This window comes from Eurytemora carolleeae, unplaced genomic scaffold, assembly GCF_000591075.1.
Source record: "Eurytemora carolleeae unplaced genomic scaffold, Eaff_2.0 scaffold351, whole genome shotgun sequence".
NCBI classification, from domain to species: domain Eukaryota; kingdom Metazoa; phylum Arthropoda; class Copepoda; order Calanoida; family Temoridae; genus Eurytemora; species Eurytemora carolleeae.
The window spans coordinates 101,240-125,623 of record NW_019396258.1 but is presented as its reverse complement, the minus strand read 5'-3'; the positions used below and the strand labels follow the sequence as shown (position 1 = coordinate 125,623).

The 24,384-nt window shown below is 31.9% G+C and overlaps 2 protein-coding genes across 2 annotated transcripts; both read left to right on the top strand.

The window, feature by feature from the left end:
• Positions 1-506: 506 nt before the first annotated feature.
• Positions 507-1,613, top strand: LOC111699527 (uncharacterized). Its single transcript, XM_023470219.1, has 2 exons — positions 507-554; positions 1,046-1,613. Exons 1-2 carry the CDS (start codon positions 519-521, stop codon positions 1,535-1,537), a joined length of 528 nt encoding a protein of 175 aa, XP_023325987.1. The 5' UTR covers positions 507-518; the 3' UTR covers positions 1,538-1,613.
• Positions 1,614-8,014: 6,401 nt separating this feature from the next.
• On the top strand, positions 8,015-23,300 carry LOC111699518 (SET and MYND domain-containing protein 4). Its single transcript, XM_023470210.1, has 20 exons — positions 8,015-8,111; positions 8,829-8,907; positions 9,959-10,023; positions 10,593-10,698; positions 10,873-10,983; positions 11,198-11,324; positions 12,052-12,113; positions 12,542-12,605; positions 14,071-14,177; positions 16,131-16,221; positions 17,296-17,367; positions 17,425-17,487; positions 17,717-17,816; positions 19,011-19,058; positions 19,575-19,645; positions 20,049-20,086; positions 20,690-20,794; positions 22,123-22,186; positions 22,997-23,116; positions 23,187-23,300. The coding sequence occupies exons 1-20, from the start codon at positions 8,066-8,068 to the stop codon at positions 23,280-23,282; spliced, it is 1,635 nt and encodes a 544-aa protein (XP_023325978.1). The 5' UTR covers positions 8,015-8,065; the 3' UTR covers positions 23,283-23,300.
• Positions 23,301-24,384: the final 1,084 nt, after the last annotated feature.

The following is a 24,384-nucleotide window of genomic DNA, read 5'->3' as shown; positions in this document are numbered from 1 at the left end:
TGTATCTCCCAGGTTATTTATTAATATTTTCCTGATTTCTTTCAGATCTGGAAGAAAAAGCAAAAAAAATAGATTTTTAAATATTTATTTTTCTAAACAATGTTGTATTTCAGTATGGGGACATTAAAGGGACTGTCAACGTTATTTCAAGTGACCCTCAATTGGTAGATTGGTATGTCAGATTCCCAATGGTACCCTTAGAAGCTTTGTATGATCATGTATGAATTACATATCTTTGTTTTTGTTCTTGAAAACTGATTATTTTTACTTGTGATTTCTCTGCAAAAATTATTTTCGTATTTCTTGATAATTTTACCCATAGATTTAAAAAAAATAGAATTGAAAACTCCGTTTCCCCAAAAATATAAATATCACAATACAGATAACCTTTCTCTCTTTCTTTTTTTTCTCTCCGATACCATACAGAGTAATTTCTTCTCGTAGGTTTCTAAATGTCATTCCAGTGTTTAAAAGCATGAGTCGGAGGGGTTTCTATTCAGTTCCAGTCCGTGTTCGATATGATCACTACTTCTCTCTTCATCATTACAGCTTTGGTAAGGGTAAATTCATGGTATTATAATCTTAAGATTTCAGTATTTCATGAGTTTATATTTCTGCAGTAGGAATTTCTGGTGTCTGCTTGTAGGAGTTTGTCTTTCTGGAGTTAGTTCTCAAGAGTTTTTCTTTCAGGAGTTTGTATTTCAGGAGTTTTCTTTTAGGAGTTTGTCTTTCATGAGTTTGTCTTTCAGGAGTTTGTCTTTCAGGAGTTTGTCTTTCAGGAGTTTGACTTTCATTAGCTTGTCTTTCAGGGATTTGTCTTTCAGGAGTTTGAATTTCATGAGTTTGTCTTTCAGGGTGTTGTCTTTCAGGAGTTTGACTTTCATTAGCTTGTCTTTCAGGAGTTTGTCTTTCAGGAGTTTGAATTTCATAAGTTTTTATTTCAAAAGTTTGTCTTTCATGAGTTTGTCTTTCATTTATTTAAATGAAAAAATGCCTGTATGAAATAATTTTTGCTTAAATGATGTAAAAATGTTGTTTTGTTTAGAGTTTCACGAGTTGTCAGCCGGTCGTGAGAGGGAGGGATGGTCAGGACGAATCTCCGGAGCTGATGAACAATATACTCCCGGAGGACGAGGGACAGGATGATGTATTACAGGTTCTAATCAAGGATATATACGACCTGGAGAGCATGTTCCATCATCTAGGACTGGACGTACCAAACAAAGCCGGAGCACAGAGCAGAAACAACGAACCTGGCCAGGAATTAAACAAACCACGGAATAATATCTATCCGAACAACCCGGAAATTTCTCTCCGCTTGATGAACCAACTTCCCGGAGTTTCTCAGCAAACTCTCGAACCCGGACAAACTGACCTGAACCTGGCTCCTGGAGATACCAGAGTAAACCTGAGGATGAAGAAGAGACACATTGTTCCTAGGTTTAGCAAGATGTCTCCGAACCCTCCCATGCAGTTTCCAGCACAGTTTATAAACCAAATAATTGAAAAGGATGGTTTACACGTTTTCAGAATGTAATTTTGAATTGAATACAAATTGGTAAATAGTCTCTCACATGTTTTACAATTATAATAAATGATTCCATATTTTTTAATCCATTTAAAAATAAAAACAGGTTTACCACCTCTAAATACATCGGTATCCCTCCGTCTCATATCGGTTTTATTAAGATAGGACTAATCTTCCCCCTTTTTAAAATATATGGTTATCTTTAGGTGGATTTTCACATCGTACATATATATAGGCTTATGTGAAACGTTTTCAAGACTTGGTCGACTTTAAAGTGTCACAGCGCCTTGACCCTTGATATTACCTCAATAACCCACATATACTTTTTGAGCCCTTAACCTTTAAAACTGTACAGCACTTGTTTTTAGCATTATTTTTTAGCATGTTTGGGAAAATTATCATAGATTTTTGCGTTGGAACTGTCAATCTTAGGATTACTGTAAAGCGGTTTCCAAAGCAAAAGTTTTAGCAGCCAAGAGGAGAATGCCCGATTTACAGAGGTACAGTACAATTTAGACGACAGAGAAATCTATAAGGTTTACTCAGGGGGGATGGTAGTTTCCATGGGTACTGGAATAGGGTATCGCTACGAGGCTCGCGCACGAATGAAAGGTCGATACGGTACGGTGGGAAGATCTGTACCCTCTGACGTCACTGATTAAAACTATTGGTGGAGAATTCTCAGACCGCCAAAGAAATACCAATCACAATTATGCGTATACTCGCCTACAACAGATCTTATCCCAAGACAGTTCTAGGACCAGTGTCCACTTTGTGCCCTGAGCCCGTTCTCTCCATAATAATGTTTAAACAGTGGCCGTGTTGTTCACGTACTTTGGGGGACGATAGTTTGGCCGCTAGATGTCTCAAGCAAAATTCTTATCTGATAGATAGATAGTTCTTACGAGAGACATCTAGCGGCCAAACTATCGTCCCCCAAAATACGTGAACAACACGACCACTGTTTAAACATCATTATGGAGAAAACGGGCTCTGTACCGGGTTATGACGTAGGAAGGTACAGAAGCTAGAATTGTATGACTACCTTACCCTATTCCAGTACCCATGGTAGTTTCCTACCGATGTGCTCAGTTAGCTGTACTGTACGCTTACAACTGTTTACTAATAATCAAGGAGAATTGAATAGAAGGAGGGGGCGATAGGGTTTCCGTACACTTTGCTGTGACGTTTTTGGACTGCTGAAGAACTAGTTTTTGCGTAACAACAATAACAAAAGCAGCCGATCTAATCTAAACAAACATGAGTTAGTATACGGTGAATCTTCATCTGACGCCAGAGATGCGCCAGATGTCTGTTTTTCATTTGTGTTATTGTTTACAATCTTTATTATTGTTGTTACGCAAAAACTAGTTCTTCAGCAATCCAAAAACGTCACAGCAAAGTGTACAGAAACCATATTGCCCCCTCCTTCTCTCCTTGACTAATAATGATATAATATAGGTTAGGCCAGAATCTCCTTATAATAAACAAATATGCAGTACGCTCTCGGTATAGTTCATGGCCTATAGTAAAGGATTAGCGTATATCATCACTCAATACACTATAACCTCGTTGGGTTTACTCTATAATGTTGTTTACTCTATAATGTTGTTTACTCTATAATGTTATTTACTCCATAATGTTGTTTACTCTATAATGTTGTTTACTCTATAATGTTGTTTACTCTATAATGTTGTTTACTCTTTATGTTGTTCAAATTACCAAAAAAAAACTTTAAGCGGAAGCTAGCGTATACACTATACCCATAGAGAATAGAATATATAGAGAGGAATTTACTAGAAAAAAGTGTAAAACGGCCATTTTGTTGTACTATTTCCATACTACAGGCGTACTTCACATATTTATGCTATATAACCTGTTGGGCCCGGGAATATCATTTTATAGAAAATCTAAAATTATTGTTATAAGAGAGCCAAATTATGAAATAGGCTGGTTTCATAATTGACCAATGATCATTTCACATAGACTTTATGCCTTCCACTTTACAAACGATGATTTTCCGTTATAACTATAAATCAAATGATGTTTTTGTTCACCTAATTCATTATAAAGTTTATTTAACAGTTTAAAAAATTCGAAATTGAAATGGATAGTATAGGGAACATACTGTATTAATGTACTCTACTGCACATAATTTGTGAACATTTACATGATTTGTACACTTTGAACTCCCTTTCAGGCTGAAAGGGACTGAGAAAATTCATACCGAGAGATTATTTTAATTCCTCTCTATATATTCTATTCTCTATGATATCATCATATATGTATATGTTTACATACATAAGTATATCATCAAATATGAATATATTTACGTACATATGTATATCATCATATATGTATGTAGATATGCATGATGTATGTATGTATGTATTGCAGATGGAATGTTGAAATTATGTTGAATTATAATCCTGAATTCTCCAGATAAGATCAGATAAGATGAGATCTATATATTCTATTCTCTATGTATATAGCGCTACTCAGATCTCAGCCTGAGCTTTAATTGTTTAGATTGTTTACAATATTTATCCCCCCCCCCTCGCAAAAGTTCCCCTCCCCCTAGAATTTTATACAGGGAATTTGGTAATTTTCCTTTCCTTAAGCCGCCTCTGATGATACTCTAAGTTAAAAAATTACTTTGTGAACCAAATTAAATTATCTGAATTAACTATTTATTTCAAAATATGAATTCTGTTAGATCGAAACGTTTTTGACATAAAAAGTTTACACTTTCAGGTTATATAATCAAATATAAAGGATGTCAAAAATCGGCGCAAATCAATAAAGATGCTTAAAAATGCCCGTTTTGCGTAGAACATATATCTTTTTAACAATCCGGATAAAGCTTATAAATATTCCCACAACCTCTTTTTATGGAGGTTTTTAAATATTTCTCCTGAAACACTTAATTTTGTATGTTTTTGTTATATTTCAAAAATAAATAATTACAATTGTGTTCAATTTCCTTTGTAAATCTACATCTATAAGGTCAATAATACTTAATTATTATAAAATGCAATATCTGCAACAAAAAAATCTTTTCCCTGATTAGTTTTCTCTGGTTCGAGTTTGGGGGAAACTTTTCCATTTTCTTGATATTATTGGAACTTTATATATTTTATTGCTATATTGTTTTCACAATACTTCAGTGGGGGTATAAAATACATAAGAAGGAGGGTGGTAGGTTTATTTCCAGTATTTTTTTACTGTATTGATGTTACAATCGTATAGTATCTTGTATTTTAATGTTAAAATATTCAGTTTTAATATTTTAGAATGCTCTTGGATATCACAAGTAATATGTATGGTTCCCCTGTGAACGCCCTCGGGGGGTGGGGTCCCGGTTAAAATGGTTAGAATATGAAAAAGAACATGGCTGAACTCTGGCTAAGAATTAAAAACAACAAAGAAAGATAAAATCATCTATAGGCGTAATTTAGTCCAGACATAAATTAAAAAGTAAGGCGTCAGTATAAGTAATATATAAGTTATATAGATTAACTGATTAGACTTATAATATATAAGTAATATAGATTAACTGCCTAGATTAACTGCTTAGACTTATAATATATAAGTAATATAGATTAACTGCTTAGATTAACTGCTTAGACTTATAATATATAAGTAATATAGATTAACTGCTTAGATTAACTGCTTAGACTTATAATATATAAGTTATATAGATTAACTGCTTAGACTTATAATATATAAGTAATATAGATTAACTGCTTAGACTTATAATATATAAGTAATATAGATTAACTGATTAGACTTATAATATATAAGTAATATAGATTAACTGCTTAGACTCAGGAGGTAATGGATGCTTTTTGAAAAAATCTTCTCACTAAAAATAAAATGTATGAAATTGAATGTGTTTTAGTAAGTCCACATGGACAACGCCGGGCTCTTTTAACTTAACCCGTAAACATAATTAAGTTTAAATCAACAAAATAATAATTTTACTAAACTTATGTAAAAAAGAATTCATCCCCATTTTTTTTTAACTGTCAATTGAATAATTCAAGGGAACTTTTAATTAAATTGCCTTGAATTTTGTAACGGTTTGCGAGAACTTAAGCGTAAAATTGCATTTAAAAATGTCACACAAGAAAATCTGAATTATTATAATAATTATTTCTGCTAATCGCAAGATTTTATGTTTTATGTCTGGCGTCATTGTTAAGCATTATTTTTGTGCTTAATGCGGATTTTGCGTAATTTGCTTGCAGCATTTCGGTCTAAATTTCGCTGGTGACCTTTTCCATAATCAGAGCTGAAAACTCTAGAATGGGATATCCTTAATCCCGATCGGTTAATTAATCTGGAGATTAATAACATGAGGAGAACAAGCTTTATTTAATCTGGAGATTAAGAAAAAGAGTGGATCAAGCATTAATGCTGATGTCCACCATTCAAAATTTCCGGTTTCAGGATTAACTTCGACCGCATGGAATACAACAATCTGGAAAATTGGAAGATGGAAATTATTAATCATTTTCTCTCTTAATGCTTTTTTTCAGGTTTTTGCTAATCATCATTTGGTTCATTATCTTGATCGTTGAACCAAAAATGATTGGAAATTACTTCGTCATTCATACTTTTTCGTTCTAATGTAAAACTATGATGGGAACAGATCTCGGGGAGTAATGAGGTGCTTGTAAATTGTACTCTTAATTTTTGGTAAAAAAAAGATACCACGAGGGTAGATAGATAGATAGATAGATAGATAGATAAATAGATAGATAGATAGACAGATAGATAGATAGATAAATATATAGATAGATAGATAGATAGATAGATAGATAGATAGATAGATAGATAGATAGATAGATAGATAGCTAAATAGATAGATGGATAGATAGATAGATCCTAGCGCTCTGACCGGCTTCAACTAGCTGACTGAGCATTAAATCATATACACGTTCTACACTGTAGAAACTTAGTAGTTGTAGTGTTACTAGGGTTAGATTCTGTAAATAAGAATGTACAGTGATCACATTTAACTTGATTTTTAACATGTTTATATTCATTGTTCTTTTGTCAAAAATTTCCAGATAAAAAAACTAAAACTGTGGAATATCTTTGCTCCTAATAGCATAAGCTACACATAAAATTGCTTAAATGTTGTCTTCCAATTCCACATTTTTTTATACTCAATGTTTTTTCTGAGACAATACTTAATAACAACATCTAGTGTTTATATGTCTTTAATCTATTCCTCAGTTTTATTGGTTTCACAATAGCAGTATGATTATAGATAATTAAAATGTTTAAAATCAAGATATCTGAGAACTCTCCTGTTGAGGTTTATATAAACTTGAACCTAGAAGAGCAGGAGAGAATTGCAAACCTTAGGTAAACAAAGAAATAATGTTAACTCTGTCCGATTTACAACGGTACCCTTAAAGAAGATATCGCCGTTTTTCTGACTAAGAAAGTGTTTATTTCTGTGAGTTCCCCATTGCTCCTTATAAACCAGAAATGCACAAGTAACTTTTGCAGAAAATTATCGCAAATGATAATAAACATACAAGATAATTATCGCAAATGATAATAAACATACAAGATAATTTATATTTTCAGTATTGAAAAGAGATTGGATACTGTTGCAGAAAATTATCGCAAATGATAATAAACATACAAGATAATTTATATTTTCAGTATTGAAAAGAGATTGGATACTGTTGCAGAAAATTATCGCAAATGATAATAAACATACAAGATAATTTATATTTTCAGTATTGAAAAGAGATTGGATACTGTTGCAGAAAATCTTACAGTTGTCAGGAAAAATCATTTATGTATTATATTATCTATTTATTTATTTATTGACTTATTATTTTATCTACATATTTATTTATTCATTTCTTCATTGTATTGATGGGTATATTCATAGAGAACGATTTTTGGACCCCCCCCCCTCCTATCAATTTTGTACATGGGTCTGACAGTGTCTTAACTTAACCTAACCCGTGGCCGCAGCGCTCGGCCCCCTAGCCCATCCTAGCCGCAGCACTCGGCCCAGAAAGTGTCTTAACTAACCTAACCAGTGGCCGCAGCGCTCGGCCCCCTAGCCCATCCTAGCCGCAGCGCTCGGGCAAGAAAGTGTGTTAATCTAACCGAACCCTAAATGACAATAAAAAATAAATAATCATAAATTTGCTGAAAAATAAATGGTCATGTACAAAATTGATAGGAGGGGGTGGGGGGTGGGGTGGGGGGTCCAAAAATTGTTCACTTGGACAGACCCTATTGATGTAATCGCTTACCACCTTAAAATAAAATAAGAGTTACTCGCAGTTCCTAAGTCGTTACGTTCGTATTTAAAATCTATATATTTATCCTTTTCAATTGAATAAATAAATATATAAAAAATCAAATTAATTTAGAAAAGGTTTAAAAATGAATGAAGATTGATTACCGAAGGATGATTATTAAATTTTAAATGAATTTGAAAGAAGGGATGATAAGAATGAAAATGAATATTGTAAAAATGCTGATCTCGGATTAGAACATATGAGAAAGGGACAAAGTTTACTCTCCAACAAACATTATATTGAAAGTAAGTTAAAAAGTACGTTAATAAAAGTGTTTTAAATATAGTGACCAGTGATTTGGGCTTTAGATGTTTGATTTACCATACTCTTGGTTTTAAAATTATAATGGAGGATTACAGAGACAGCAAAGTCGTACGGGTAACCCCACATACAAGTATTCAATCAGAAGAAAAGCATTTTATGTCTTTTATTCTTAAGCTGCAAGTATAGAGAGGCCCCCTCCACTTTCTTCAAAAAAGCAATCTTTATTTGATATAGATATATAACGTAATATGTACATATTTTATACGCATATTTGAAAATTACTGTATACTCCTGGAAACTAAACTTTTGCTATAAAATCCAACCCAATCAAAATAAATTTTTAAAATCATGCAAAGCCCTTCCCATAGTTATATGGTTCCCCAATCAACATATGAGGCAAATCGGTAAAGGAGTTCATGAGTTATGATCGTACATATAAACAAACAAACAGATTTACACTTTATGTATATAGATACAGTGGAAACAATAAACCTTTGAAAGGAAGACGACATTTCTGCAATCATTTGTGAATTTGATGATTTTAAAAGGCAAATAGATTGATCTTTTCAAGGGAAATGGATTAGCGTACTCTGTATAATAGCTGTGCTTAAAACAGCTATTTCAAATCATAACTTGAGTTTCACAGTCGTCTTCCCATTCCACAGGTTAAATAAAGATGGTAATAATAACTGTTAAAGGTGTAGAAGAGTTAAATCTGAGTATACAGCTGATGGATGAATCTGAGCTCGAAAATATTGGATGGATTGCTGCATTTAGGTAAATATTGGATGCAGTATTTAGATAAATATTGGATGGATTGCAGCATTTAGGTAAATATTGGTTGCAGTATTTATATAAATATTGAATGGATTGCAGCATTCAGGTAAATATTGGATGCATTGCAGTATTTAGATAAATATTGGATGGATTGCAGCATTAAAGGTAAATATTGGATGGATTGCAGCATTTAGGTAAATATTGGATGCATTGCAATATTTAGATAAATATTGGATAAATTGCAGCATTTAGGTGAATATTGGATGCATTGCAGCATTTAGGTAAATATTGGATGGATTGCTGCATTCAGGTAAATATTGGATAGATTGCTGCATTTGGGTAAATATTGGATGGATTGCAGCATTTAGATAAATATTGAATGGATTGCAGTATTTAGGTAAATATTGGATGGATTGCAGCATTTAGGTAAATATTGGTTGGATTGCAGCATTTAGGTAAATATTGGATGGATTGCTGCAATTAGGTAAATTTGGATAGATTGCAATATTTAGGTAAATATTGAATGGATTGCAGAATTTAGGTAAATATTGGATGGATTGCAGTATTTATATAAATATTGGATGGATTTGTAGCATTTAGGTAAAAATTGGATGGATTGCAGCAATTAGGTAAATTTGGATAGATTGCAATACTTAGGTAAATATTGAATGGATTTAAGCATTCAGGTAAAAAATGGATGGATTGCAGTATTTAGATAAATATTGGATGGATTTGCAACAATTTGGTAAATATTGGATGGATTGCAGCAATTAGGTAAATTATTTTATTCTTCTTATTGTAATTAATATTTTTGTAAAATACCAATCAAGAGGGTATTCCAATAAACATGGAAACTATGTGACACATTAAAATCTTTGGTAGTTATTGAAATACAAAAATGGCACGACGCGACGTTTCTTGTATCTTGGTAAATTTTGAAGAAAAAAAACCCAGCAGAATGAACTTTGGAAATCCCAGGATTAGGAAAATATGGGAATTATTGTTACTTATTATGTTACTAATAAAATTCCCATATTTCTAATGTTTTTAGGTCAAGTGCCTGTTTTGAGATGAATCTTATTCATGAAACAATATCTGATTGTAAACTTGCTTTAGGTTAGTAGTTGTTACACTTACAAACAATGTCTGATTGTAAACTTGCTTTAGGTTAGTAGTTGTTAAACTAACTCGTTTTCAGATGTCAGACGCTCTCACAAAAACATTTTCCCAATTGACAATTTCTAAATGTACAACTTTTTTAATAGCACTTTCCCAAATGTCTCATTGCAGCGCTCGGCCCACAATATTATACTATCCGCAGCGCGGTTAGTATGCATGTCTGTCACTGTTAAAAATAATAAAAATCCTATTTTTGGAAGAAGTTGTCGGAAAAACAACAAAAAAAAACGTACCTAACAACTTAACAAGCCAACATTTAATGTCAAGCCAAATCCTCAAAATACATGGATCATTTGCCCTGGACGTACAATTTCCAGTTTGAACTTTATTGTGAAAACAATAGAATCTTATACAAGTAAATAAAATGAGCACACAACATGGTTAACCGTACCAATGGATGCCAAAACATGTCTTTGGTTTTGATTTTAACAAATTCTCTTGAAATAGATTATTTTTAAAATTGTAAAAGTCAGTTTTCATTTTAAGATGATAATTACTATATTTAGAAAACCTACCGAAGGAGAAGATAATTCAAAGATTTAAAATTTGGGAAAGATTGGCACTTTCAACTTCATCAGTAGGGAGTCAAGCTGCACTCCTTCAAATTTTAAGGTGCTTTTATCCTTTTTCATTACTATTCATAAAAAAATTAAACATACCTCTTTTTAGAAGATCAAACTTAATTAAAAGAATTGTATCCATGTATCTTATACAATCAAAGAAAAGAATACTTCTTAACCGGTAAAATGAAAAAATGTTTTCTGCTGAATATTTTTATATTTTTAGAAGCATAAAGTCAGAACTGGAGGACTCAGAAATGGAAAAAAGTAAAATAGTTTCTCTCCTGGAGAGATTAGCAACAAACCTGAGATCCCAGAAACCAAGCTCTAGATGCAGGTTAAGTAGAGTAGAGTAGAGTAGAGTAGAGTAGAGTAGAGTAGAGTAGAGTAGAGTAGAGTAGAGTAGAATAGAGTAGAGTAGAGTAGAGTAGAGTAGAGTAGAGTAGAGTAGAGTAGAGTAGAGTAGAGTAGAGTAGAGTAGAGTAGAGTAGAGTAGAGTAGAGTAGAGTAGAGTAGAGTAGAGTAAATATTTCTACAATTTATGTACCAAGGCTGAAGAACGATGAGGAGAAGAATGAGAGGAATGATGAGGATGGGGAAGAGCGTAGACCTGGAGACTGTGTTGAGGTTAGGGTTGGAGAAGCAGGAAGATATGTTGTAGCTACCAGAGATATTCAGGTGGTTAAATATGAATTTGAATGACTCTTTAATATTGCTGTACGGTCTACAGAAACTGATTAATCGCCACAAATTATAATATTCAAATCCCTCTGTTTTTGCAACCTAACGATGTATAGTAATATGGTAGTTTGTTTTTTAAATGTTTGGCCATTTAAAGCTTGAAATAACAACGGTTTACCACATAACGTTACAAAGATATAATTAGTTTAGAAAATTAGAGTTTGAGCAATAAATCATATTTTTTGGGTGTTTGAGCAATATATTAGTTTCTTTTTGAGGTTTGAGCAATAAATTAGTTTCTTTTTGAGTGATTGAGCTATAAATCTGTTCTTTCTTGAGTATAAATCAGATTTTCTCTTGAGTTTTAGCAATAAGTCAGTTTAATTTTTATGTTTGAGCAATAAATCAGTTTATTTTTAAGTTTGAGAAATAAATCAGTAATTTTTTGAGTTTGAGCAATACATCAGTTTTCTCTTGAGTTTGAGCAATAAATCAGTTTATTTTTAACTTTGAGCAAAAAGTCAGTTTATTTTTAAGTTTGAGAAATAAATCAGTAACTTTTTGAGTTTGAGAAATAAATCAGTAACTTTTTGAGTTTCAGAAATAAATCAGTTTTCTCTTGAGTTTGAGCAATAAATCAGTTAATTTTAAGTTTGAGCAATAAATAAGGTTCCTTTCTGAGTTTGAGCAATAAATCAATTTCTTTATTACTATATTGTTTAAGGCTGGTGAACTAATACTAAAGGATCCCAGCACAGCTGCAGTTCTTAATATCCAATATATCAGGCAAGCTTAATTGTTAAGGGACTATTATTGTGAATATCTTCGTTCTTTTATTTAAAAACTAATATCTTTACAAGCCCGGATTCAAAACAGATCTTAGTTGAATTTTACGCCGGGCCAAAAAATAAAATGGTTGAGATGCATACAACCATACAACCATGTGAAGATTTATTCCCGAAACTTCAGGAATAGTTGGAATAACAATCCCTTTATCAAAAATACAGAAGTAACCAGAAATCTGGGAATGTATCAGTATAATTCACATGTTTCCAAATAATTCAGTAACAAATTATAAGATCCTCACCGAGGTTCATGATAAAAAGATAAAAAAATAATTGGACTGTTTTTTGGTTACCACTGTATATAATAATATGAGAAGTTTTTTTTTCAAAAACATACCATTAAAAAAATTTAATTTTTTTACAATGTAGAACAAATTGTTCCAACTGCTTAAAGCCTGCCATTGCTGGTGTTCCTTGTTCCACTTGTTCCCAGGTAGGTAGATAGATGTTTAAGTATTAAACATTTTTTAACTTTCTGAAACTTAATGTGCCCCAAACCCAATGAGTTTGAAACAACATGGAGGAGAAATCCACCAGTTCCCCTTCATCATCTGATTGAATACATGCTTCGCTAACTAGTCTCACTGTCTTACTGTCTTTAAATCTTTTCTGTTTTAATTGATTTGATTTCTGATAAACCCCACATTTTAATTTAAAAATACCTTTCGTTGCCCAGTTTCGTTCTGTTTAATCTATACAACGACTTACTCTCTACACATTTATGCGGAGTTTGTACATCAGACAGTTTAGGAAAATCCAAACGACGACAATTGAAAATGAAGAATCGTCAGCAAAATAATTATGTGGAACGGGTTAATTCCTGCATGCTCCATGTTATTCTATACTCCATGATGCGCCCCACCCCGGACTAACCAGAGAGAGAAGCATTCGGTTTCTTCTATTTGAAATCAAACGTGTTTTGGTCTATATTTCTACAATCTTTAAACTTACGGATTTGTTTATTTTTTACTTTTTCATTCAAAATGTACATGCCAACAAAAATTATTGTTCATTTCCTCCCTCCAGAGTTCAACCTTAGTCGTTGGATAACAGACCATATTGGCTCTGCAGAGATGAACAACTTTTTCAGATTTAGCACTAAATCTCAATTAAAAGTTTATGAGTGCAGATACCGAGTTTAGCCGGGGAAGCAAAGTGTTATTACGACTCACGAGCTAAAGTTTTGCCCTTTGATTACCTGCATTCCAATTCTAATTTTCTAATCTCATATTTTTGATGCTGTAGACCTTCCAAACTATAAATAGTCAAATTTTATAATATTAAAGGTTTAAAACATCAGGTTCAAAAATATAAAGGGATCAGAAAATTCGAAAAATTTACGAGCGCTAGGATAGAAACGCAAATATCTAAGTTTACTTTATACTTATATAGGAGGTTGGCAAACGCTTAAAATGAGTAATATCCAAATGTCTCAAGTATGAATAGTAACTTAGAATGCAAATGGTACGTAAAATGTAAACCGAATTAAAATTGAAATATATCAATAAAAATTACCGGCTCTCAGCAGTTTAAAAATAAAGATTAACGAGCTTTAAAAATCAAGTTCAATTTCTAATAGGATAGCGCGGCGGTGGAAAAACAGATGTAAATGATATTAATTTAATAATTATTTTAGATGATTTTTGTTCTTTTCCCAATTTTAAAACCAAACTTTTTCATAGAAAGATTCTTTTTCTTTTCCTTAACAATTTGATGCAATATTTTGAACAAAGAAATTAATTTCTTGCATTAAAATCCAATTTTGAAACTTTCAACTTAATGATGAAAATATCATTTCAAACTTTGACTTTATTGAATAGTATAATTCATTTTTTAATACAGCAAAGTACCACGACATCAGGTTGCATCAGGTTTTCAGCTTCTTTTTCTTTCTTTAGGTTATATTCTGCAGTGTTAGTTGTAGAGCTAATGCAAACTTCCATGCTCTGGAGTGTAAATATATTCATATATATCCTACCATAGGTCCTCTAGCCCCTATACTTAGGTAAATATATTCATATATATCCTACCATAGGTCCTCTAGCCCCTATACTTAGGTAAATATATTCATATATATCCTACCATAGGTCCTCTAGCCCCTATACTTAGGTAAATATATTCATATATATCCTAACATAGGTCCTCTAGCCCCTATACTTAGATAAATATATTCATATATATCCTACCATAAGTCCTCTAGCCCCTATACTTAGGTAAATATATTCATATATATCCTACCATAGGTCCTCTAGACCCTATACTTAGGTAAATATATTCATATATATCCTACCATAGGTCCTTTAGCCCCTATACTTAGGTAAATATATTCATATATATCCTACCATAGGTCCTTTAGCCCCTATACTTAGGCAAATATATTCATATATATCCTACTATAGGTCCTCTAGCCCCTATACTTAGGTAAATATATTCATAAATCCTACCATAGGTCCTCTTGCCCCTATACTTAGGTAAATATATCCATATATCCTACCATAGGTCCTCTACCCCCTATACTTAGGTAAATATATTCATATATCCTACCATAGGTCCTCTAGCCCATATACTTAGGTAAATATATGCATATATCCTACCATAGGTCCTTTAGCCCTTATAACTAGGTAAATATATTCATAAATTCTACCATAGGTCCTCTACCACCTATACTTAGGTAAATATATTCATATATCCTACCATAGGTCCTCTAGCCCCTATACTTAGGTAAATATATTCATATATATCCTAACATAGGTCCTCTAGTCCCTATACTTAGGTAAATATATTTCGCGAAAATAAATGATGCGAAAACATTTTCGAAAAATGCGAAAATGTCGCGAAATATCTGATAACTCCTAGTCATTCTTAAATCTATATTTATATTTTGTGTTAATCCATCAATTGGGCTCGCGGATAAATCTCTCTTTGAAAATGAGTTTGTATTCTCAAAATTTAGCCTTTTTTTGCTAAAACTTTGCTTTAGTTTAAAAAAATTCGCAATATTTTTTCGAATTATTTTTTTTTGCGAACGAAATGCGAAAATGAAGCGAAATGTACGCGAAAAAAAATTTCACGAAAAAAGCAAAATTTTCGTAAAACGATTTTTTTCGCTGGAAACCCTACGCGGTTTTCTTCTCCCACCGAACTTTATTCGTCAAACTTTTTATTTCTATATAATTCGCATTTTCCCGGAGGTTGTTTAGCTCCGTTGTCACAGCACAGGAACGTTTTTAATATCAACCTGGGTAAGAGAACATGATCCAAAATTCATTAGAGGAAAATAATATGGACAAGGCAACAGTGTACATGTGGACTAAAAGAGGAAAAGTGTAATATGGAGAGTGTTGACAGAAAGAGGAAATGTCTGAGAAGGAAAAATCCACAAAAAAACCCACAAACAGTCCTCAAAATTGAAAGTTTTTCAGACAAAATTGGCGAGGCTTCTTAGTTAAAGAAGTTCGATGAGTTTGGCATCTGAAATGGTGCTAGATACAAAGTTGCATGCTTTATTTCTTTGGAAATTACTTTTTAAAATTGTTTAAGGGATCACTTATGGTTTCTGACCTACCATAAACCACTCTAAAACGCTCTGCCCAGTCGGTGCAGTCACTTCGACTTGTATTGGATTATTTGGATACACACACATGAACACACCTGTCCACAACGTGAGAACCAGAGATATGTGGAATATACAGACAACATTTAGTTTTGATTAAAAATTCCATTCAAAACACCATTTGTGCAGTGTACACAGACCAATTGCACTTAATAAGAACTAAACTATAGTAAAATCAATTGCACTCAGAGATTGCTAAAATGTCGTCCTCCTATTTCACAGCTTTCTGAATTTTACTGCAATTATAAGTAGAAATATGAAACTAACTAAGTTATGATGTTAAATAATATGAAATATATGTTTAATATTATATATATATATTATTATATAATAATGCGTTTTTAGATTGTTTACGAGCAAAAGTTTTGAATATTTTAAAGAAAACTCTGCTCTATTCCAATCCTATGATCCAACTACAGACTGGAATCTGGAACAGGTTTTTACAATTTACATAGTTTATAGTTCATTAATTACAGAAACTATGTCCATGGGCGAGCACAATGTACCCTATCCAGTCCTGTACAGTGTACACGCCCCCATTTTAACAAATTTTGCATCATCAAACCGGCCAAAGCCTAATTTTATAGACTACATATGCAACTAGATCCAGGCAGTGCTTTATTCTTGAAACTCCTTCGTTCCAAATTCGTTTCGCGTTCATTACTTTACAATTCGTTCCGTTTACTGTAATTTTTAACTGTATAGAATTTTTACTATTCGTTATAGTTAATAAAGTGCGTTAATTATGATCAATCGTTAAAAAGCGTTAAAACTAAAGAAAAAAAAACGGTTTTAATAAAGATGTGCTCACAAACGTGACATTAAGTTCGTTTTTTACAAAAATATGAGTCCCTGCTAACAACAACAGACCTAAGTGCATTTAAGTTTAAAGGGACTGTTAAGGAAAAATGAAATCCCGCCAATGAGAGTGGAGTATACTGGTCACGTTTCTCTGTCTGTATCACGGGACCAGTATACTGCACTCTCATTGGCGGAAGTTCTTGTGACGTAACACGGACTTATAAATAATATTATCAATTATATCTATTAAAAATAACAATAAAAATTATAAAATAATAGTTGGAGAAAACCTAATTTACAATTAGGTTTCTCTGGGATATCTTCGTTTGCGGAATGTGATCTGTTAAACTTACTTATATACAAAATTGTATATATATGAAATTTCGTATAAATTTGACACAGTTTCATATCAATTTCTCGAGACAGGAAAATCAGATATAACTTTCATGGGTCGCGATCAAGAGCTAAAGTGATTAGATTTCAGCCTATACCCACTTTCATATTTCCTTTACAGTCCCTTTAAACTTACATGAATTTAGGTCTGAACGTTGTTAGCAGGGACTCATATTTATGTAATGAATGCTAAGATAAAACTTTAAAGGGTACCATTGTTACAGTCCTTTTCACTAAAAATGTTGAAGTACAAATAAGTTTGTGTTAAGAGCTTAACAGAACTATAAACTATAAACTTGTGTGTTTCTGTCTTAAGGATTTACGATGTGTTTTTAACCTGCAAAGAAGAGAGAAAGGAAGCCAGTATATTCTAGAGATGACAGTCCAGGTAAGTTAAAAAAAAAACATTTAAAAAAAAACTTTCAAATAAAAGTCTACTTTTTAGGCTTACTACGTTCTAGATTGTCTGAGAAGAATGGGATTCTTTGGAGAGAAAAGTTCAGATGAGGTATTATTGGAAAAATTAAAACCGTCATATTCAGTTTTCTTCAAAACTCAAACACTAAACCCATTCTTTTTGATTCAATATGAGTCATCCTAATTATTCTGAAAAAATTGTTTTTATAAAGTTCTTAAAATGGAGAAGGCGGAACATCATTCGGAAAATTTTATTGCTCTTAATTTCACTCAATTGAAATAATTAAAGTTTCATGCGTTTATACTTTGTATTTTTCCAGGATGAATTGTATATTGGTAGATTAGCATACTGCTTTCTACTGGGGGTAGAGGAGAACTCACATCAAATAGTAGAATATCAGAACCATACAGGGTATACAGGTAGAGTAGTAGAATACCAGAACCATAAAGGGTATACAGGTAGAGTAGTAGAATACCAGAATCATATAGGGTATACAGGTAGAGTAGTAGAATACCAGAATCATACAGGGTATACAGGTAGAGTAGTAGAATACCAGAACCATGCAGGATATACAGGTAGAGTAGAGGAATACCAGAACCATACAGGTTATATAGGTAATATGTAGCACATTATAACCATATAAAGTAAATAGGTAGAGTAGTAGAATATCAGAACCATACAGGGTATACAGGTAGAGTAGATAGATAGATAGATAAAGTTTATTGCTAAAATACATGTATCAGTGTATACAGAACGAGTTTACAATTACAAATTGATAATTATTTTAACAATACAAGTATAAAGCAATTAGGTGTAAAATAGCTCTTTTGATTATTTTTTTCCACCTAACTTCAATAATGATAACAAGTAGAGTAGTAGAATACTAGAACCATACAGGGTATACAGGTACTAGGTAGAGTAGTAGAAATCAGATAGAACCTGATGGTGTAAACCTTTGATATTTTAAAATTAGATAATTTGATCCACTATAAATTATAGTACAAAATATCAAAGGTTCACAATATTCGGTTACAAAGATATAGGGATTAGAAAATTTCAGTTTGTTGCGAAAACTCAGATAAAATTGTGTTTAAATCACCAAACACTTGTCATAGATATTTTGTTGAACCACTGTCACAGTCCTCTCATTTAATGACCATGCTCTGCAGAAGATTTGTTTCATTCATTTCTTCATTAGAAAATTCGTAAAATAAATCTTTTAAAATTTGATCAAAGGTCAGTAACTGCAAAAAATCTGAGAAATATTGCTAACAAATGCAGGAAAGATTTGAATATTATCGACAAACGTATTGTAAAAAATGGTATGATATTTCAAGAAATACCCGTGGAAGAAGAATGGAGGATTCCATTTTTAAATGAAAATATTTCTGCAAAAAACAATAAGATTGTTATCAATGAAATTGACCAAGCTGAGCTTGGCGATATTATTAATTTTATATGCACGACCTAATTATATGTATGATTTTGTTTCTTGTATTTGTATTTATTTTGATACAAACTTTTATAAATTTTTTGTATGTTTTAATTTTAACAAATTATTTAAATTGTGTACGTTCACGAAATAAATAAATAATTTCTTAACTGTATTTTAGGAAGTTTTGATTCTTTGTTTGATTCTGAAGATCTAATTGCAGTTATAGGTAAATCAAGCTATTTAGTAACATCAGTTTACTTGCAATAAACTTAATAGAATAGAAATCATAAAGGAAGCATGCACATTGCACAAGTCTTCGTTATGAAATAATTTGGAATGAGTTTTGAACTTTTGACAATTATCTTCTGCGAGAGTAAACTTTTTCCAAGGTAAAACTAGGGCAAGTTATAAGAAAATAAAATTTTGTAATAGTTATGTCTCATTGCTCAGATTTCTGTAAGGTCCTTGTAATTTTAATGCTATAAACCCATGTCTAACAATTGGGTTTACAGAAGGGATTGTTAAGATATTTGTAGCAGGTGAAAATAAATACACTTTTTGTGTTTAAAAGGACTTTCAAGCGTAATTTCAAGTTATACTCCATGAAAAGAGAAACCTTAATTGAAAATAATCGGAAATTGAAATTACGCTTATAATCCTTTAACCGAATTTCTGAACAATCCCTTTAGAAACTATCCTAATTCTAATTGTATCTTTTTAATAAAAATAATTTACTGTGTAGGATCTGGAGTTACAAGATATACCTCGCTATTCAACAATAGTTGTGATGTAAACACAATCAAATATCACCAGGTGGAAAATTTTAAGCATTATTGCAAAAATCTTTTTTTCGCATAGAACATAACAATTTTCTCAATTGTTCTATGGCCAAAAATCCGCAAGCCAATCTGATGATAAACCACAATTAAAATTGTTCGTTTTTCATATTTTTTGAAATTACAATGATTCTGCAACTATCTTCTCGAAGAATAATCCAAACTTTCAACAATTTAGGAACTAATCCCTCGCATCGAACTCTAATTTTGTAACTCCAATATCTTTGCAATCTGAGTATTTTAACGTCTAACAACATGGTTGCAAAATATAAGGATTAGAAACCGAAAGCTTGAGTAGGAGTAGAGTGATTTGTTCAGTTTTCTAACTTTTAACTTTTTTGTTTTTATTTCGAGATTATAATTGTATGATATGTGTTTAGGGTAAAAGTACTGTGCTCCGAGCTAAGAGATTAATTAGGTAACAATTGTCTGTTAAATAAATTTAAAAAAATTGTAAACGTAAGATAAGTTTTATGTCAGATTTAACACAGAACCTTTCTTCATAAACATTTAACATGGAAGTTTCTTAATAAAAGTGACTTATGAATTTACCGCCTCCAAAATAACAGAAAAATTAACAGAATTAGACACATTATTAATAAATTGAAGGTTTCAAGGGTACTGTTGTAATTCAGGATTATCATTTAAAGTTACAACAACACCCCCTCAAACATCTATAAAAAGGACCAATAATATGTAATTTATAAGGAAACATCATAATTAAACCTCATTAAAAGGAAGCATTTACGAAAGCATGTTGTAGTTCTGTCCAAACCTCTAGAAGTTATTTTATAAGGAATTTATAGAATCCATCAGGGTTCAGGTAGATTGAAAATGCGGTAATGGTGCTGGACCAAACCTTTAAATAGTAAATAAAGTAGATGTTAGTTCCACATTTAACATGAGGTTTGATTGTGGAATTAATTAGGAAAAACAAGCATCATTAGATTGATAATTTTTACAAGAGTAAGTCAGTGTAAATCTTTCAAAAATGTAAGCAATTTATTAAATTTATTTTCAGAAAAGGTGAAGAAGTTTCAGATTTTTATGGAGAACATTTCTTTAATACCGAGAGAAAGATTCGGAGAGATCGTCTTGGTTTCCAGTGTATCTGTACACCCTGTAGGTAGGTCGTCTTAGTTTACAATTTATATGTACACCCTGTAGGTAGGTCGTCTTAGTTTACAATGTATATGTACACCATGTAGGTAGGTCGTCTTAGTTTACAATGTATATGTACACCATGTAGGTAGGTCGTCTTAGTTTACAGTGTATATGTACACCATGTAATGTAGGTAGGTCGTCTTAGTTTACAGTGTATATGTACACAATGTAGGTAGTTCGTCTTAGTTTACAGTGTATCTGACACTTTACATCCTGTAGGTAGGTCGTCTTAGTTTACAGTGAATCTGTACATCCTGTAGGTAGTTCGTCTTAGTTTACAGTGTATTTACACACCCTGTAGGTAGGTCGTATTAGTCTACAGTGTATCTGTACTCCCTGCAGGTGGGTCGTATTAGTCTACAGCGTATTTACACACCCTGTCGGTAGGTCGTCTCAGTTGACATTGTATTGACACACCATATATTTACACACAGAATTTAATAATTCTAATTAAATGCTATGTTTACAAAATAATCGAAGAAAGCAAAGAAAAAACTAAAAACATTAAAAAGAGTAAAAGATATAATCAAACATGAAGGATGTCAAAAATCGGCGCGAATAAAAAGGTTGCTAAAAAATGCCGGTTTTCATAGAACCTATATCTCTTTCACACTCCATTAAGCTTGTTTTACTTGTTTTTTATCATTACAAATAAATTTATAATTTTTATTTCTAAAAGTTGTTAGTTCATCGTCGAAAAATACTAACAATCCACCACTAATTTATATTAAATATAGTGTAAACAATAAATATGTAACTTTCCTTATCCTTTCCTTTCCTTTTCCTTTTATTTCTATTTTTATAATTTTTTTTAGAATTGGGGGGAAATATTCCCACAACCTCTACTTTTAGAGGTTTTTAAATATTTTCTCCTGAAACACTTAATTTTGTATTTTTTGTTGCATTTCATAAATAAATAATTTGTTTACTTTTTATTCACCCTGTAAGAACGTCGTATTAGTGTTTTTGTGTTATACAAAAAAACGGAAACCGATATTCTGGAAATTTCCTTCACGGTTTTACAAATTTTGCAGTTTCCATTTTGTCTGGAATCCCTCTTTACGATTACGAATAAATTTCTGGAGCAATCCATTTCCAAAATGGATTTTTTCCGAAATAATGTAAACCCTATGTTAGAGACAAACAACTCTTCAATATTCAGCGCGCTATAAACCCTATTCAAAAGTGTGTGCAGTGTATTCGTCTAAGGAAAGTACTGCAAAAAGAGTTTTGCCCTTTTCTAAATAAAGAATCCTCATCAACAGACAATAAAGGTTATCTTATTTTTAGAGAAAATTGGGGTTTAATGAAGAAACTACCATCGTTTACAGAAACTAATAAGACGAAAATAAAGGTTTGATATAAATACTCGAATTCAACAGAAATAAAATATTTGGATCATACAGTGAATCCCAGATATATGAAGACATAGCAAGAGGTTTTTATAATGTCGTATTACATATTTAAGATCAAATGCCTCGTAAAAATGAGTTTAATATTAATATATCAATTGCATTCATATTTTAGGGCTATTAATTTACCTTGAATTAAAATAAAAAGAAGTTTCTTTAGAATTATCAAAAAAAAAATTATGACGGTCTATGTATTCATATATCTGGGATTCACTGTATAAAACGTAAATAATATTTTGATAGATCCATTGTCAAAAAATTGTATACTGTGACTAAACATATACAATGATAACCACTAACCAGACGTTTTTATAGCGATAATTAAGTGTATTCGATGGTTTTACAAAGCAAATAGTTTTACTAGACACTAATAAAATAACTAATTAAGTGAAATGGGTCTGCTTAAACTGTACAATTGCTGCATACCATGCTTATTGGACTTAAACTCATGTCTTAAGTCTGAAAGTCGTCTTCCCATTACAGAATTTTCTGTTTTTCACTGTTAGTCGACAATATAGCAGTATTCTGGTGCTTTAAGGCACATTAAACAATTATTATCAGTAATAATCGAATTAATTTCTTCTCTTTTCTTCCTCTTTTTATAAAAAAAAAACTCTGCTACAGATCTTTAATTTGTTATTTTTCTATTTAATATTCTTTTAGGTATTAAACAGCTTAAATATGGAAAAATACATTTTACTAACTTTCATGTTTCGTTGGACACCCTGTATGTTATCTTGATTACGTTTCAGAAAAATTGGGCCCAGGAAAGACGACATTTAACATCTGCTTTAGCCAGGATGGATGTTGAATCCATCAAGGATTCATCACTAAAGTTAGGAAAACTTGCTGGAGTCTCCCCTCCTCATCAGGTATAAGAGACCAAAATTATAAAAATTCTTCAAATTCAATTCTGCCATAGTATATATATAAATATTCTAGGATCTTGTGGTCCCTGAGATGTATTTAAACTACAGCCTCTGCTATCTATATGGAAACAAATCTTTAAGATTTCTTCAATTTTCTAAAACTGTTTAAAAAAATAAACCTTTTTTGATTGTTCACTGAAAACTCAAATTTTTTTGGAAGTACTTAACCGACTTTCAGGCAGTTTGGACATTCGTACAGTATGGACGGTACAGTCTAGAGACGGTACATGTAGACGGTACAGTCTAGAGACGGTACAGTATAGACGGTACAGTCTAGAGACGGTACAGTATAGACGGTACAGTCTAGAGACGGTACAGTATAGATAGAGACGGTACAGTATAGACGGTACAGTCTAGAGACGGTACAGTATAGATGGTACAGTCTAGAGACGGTACAGTATAGACGGTACAGTCTAGAGACGGTACAGTATAGACGGTACAGTCTAGAGACGGTACAGTATAGACGGTACAGTCTAAAGACGGTAAAGCGGGACAGTATTCAAAATGAATCATCTCTTTCTAGAGAGATTAATTTAAATTCAAAATAATGCATGTATTCGAATTTCTTATGGATTTAAAGTAATCTCTGTTTGTTTGTCTGTCTGTCGTTTTTTTTTGTATGTTGTATATAACTCATGAACCCTTTTACTGATTTTCCTCAAATTTGATTGGTAAATGTTCAAAGCTTGGTTTAAAAATTCTGATTAGTACGAGTATTCAAGTTTTTTCAATGAAAGGAATTATGTCTTTGCCACAAACTTAGATCATTTGATCTAACTGAATCCATAGTTTGAAATATCTAAGGTCTACGACGTTGGGTTGTTAAAATATAGGGATTAGAAAATTATAGTTTGTGGCAAAGACCCAATTCCTTTACGAAAACCCTACTTTTCCAATGTTTATAAACTGTTCTTCACCAAAAAATAGTTCTATGTTCTGCCCAGTGCAGCCGCAGAAAGGTTTCAATATACAACCGTCAGAGAGAGTTTACTTTTCACTTTTTATGATATACATATGTCTCATTAACAAAGAGAATAGAATATATATTAGAGGGGAATTTACTAGAAAAAAGTGTAAAATGGCCGTTTTGTTGTACTGTTTCCATACTGCAGGTGTACTTCACAAATTTATGCTATAACCTTTTGGGCCCTGGAATATCATTTTATAGAAAATCTAAAATTAATATTAGAAGAAAACCAAATTATGAAATA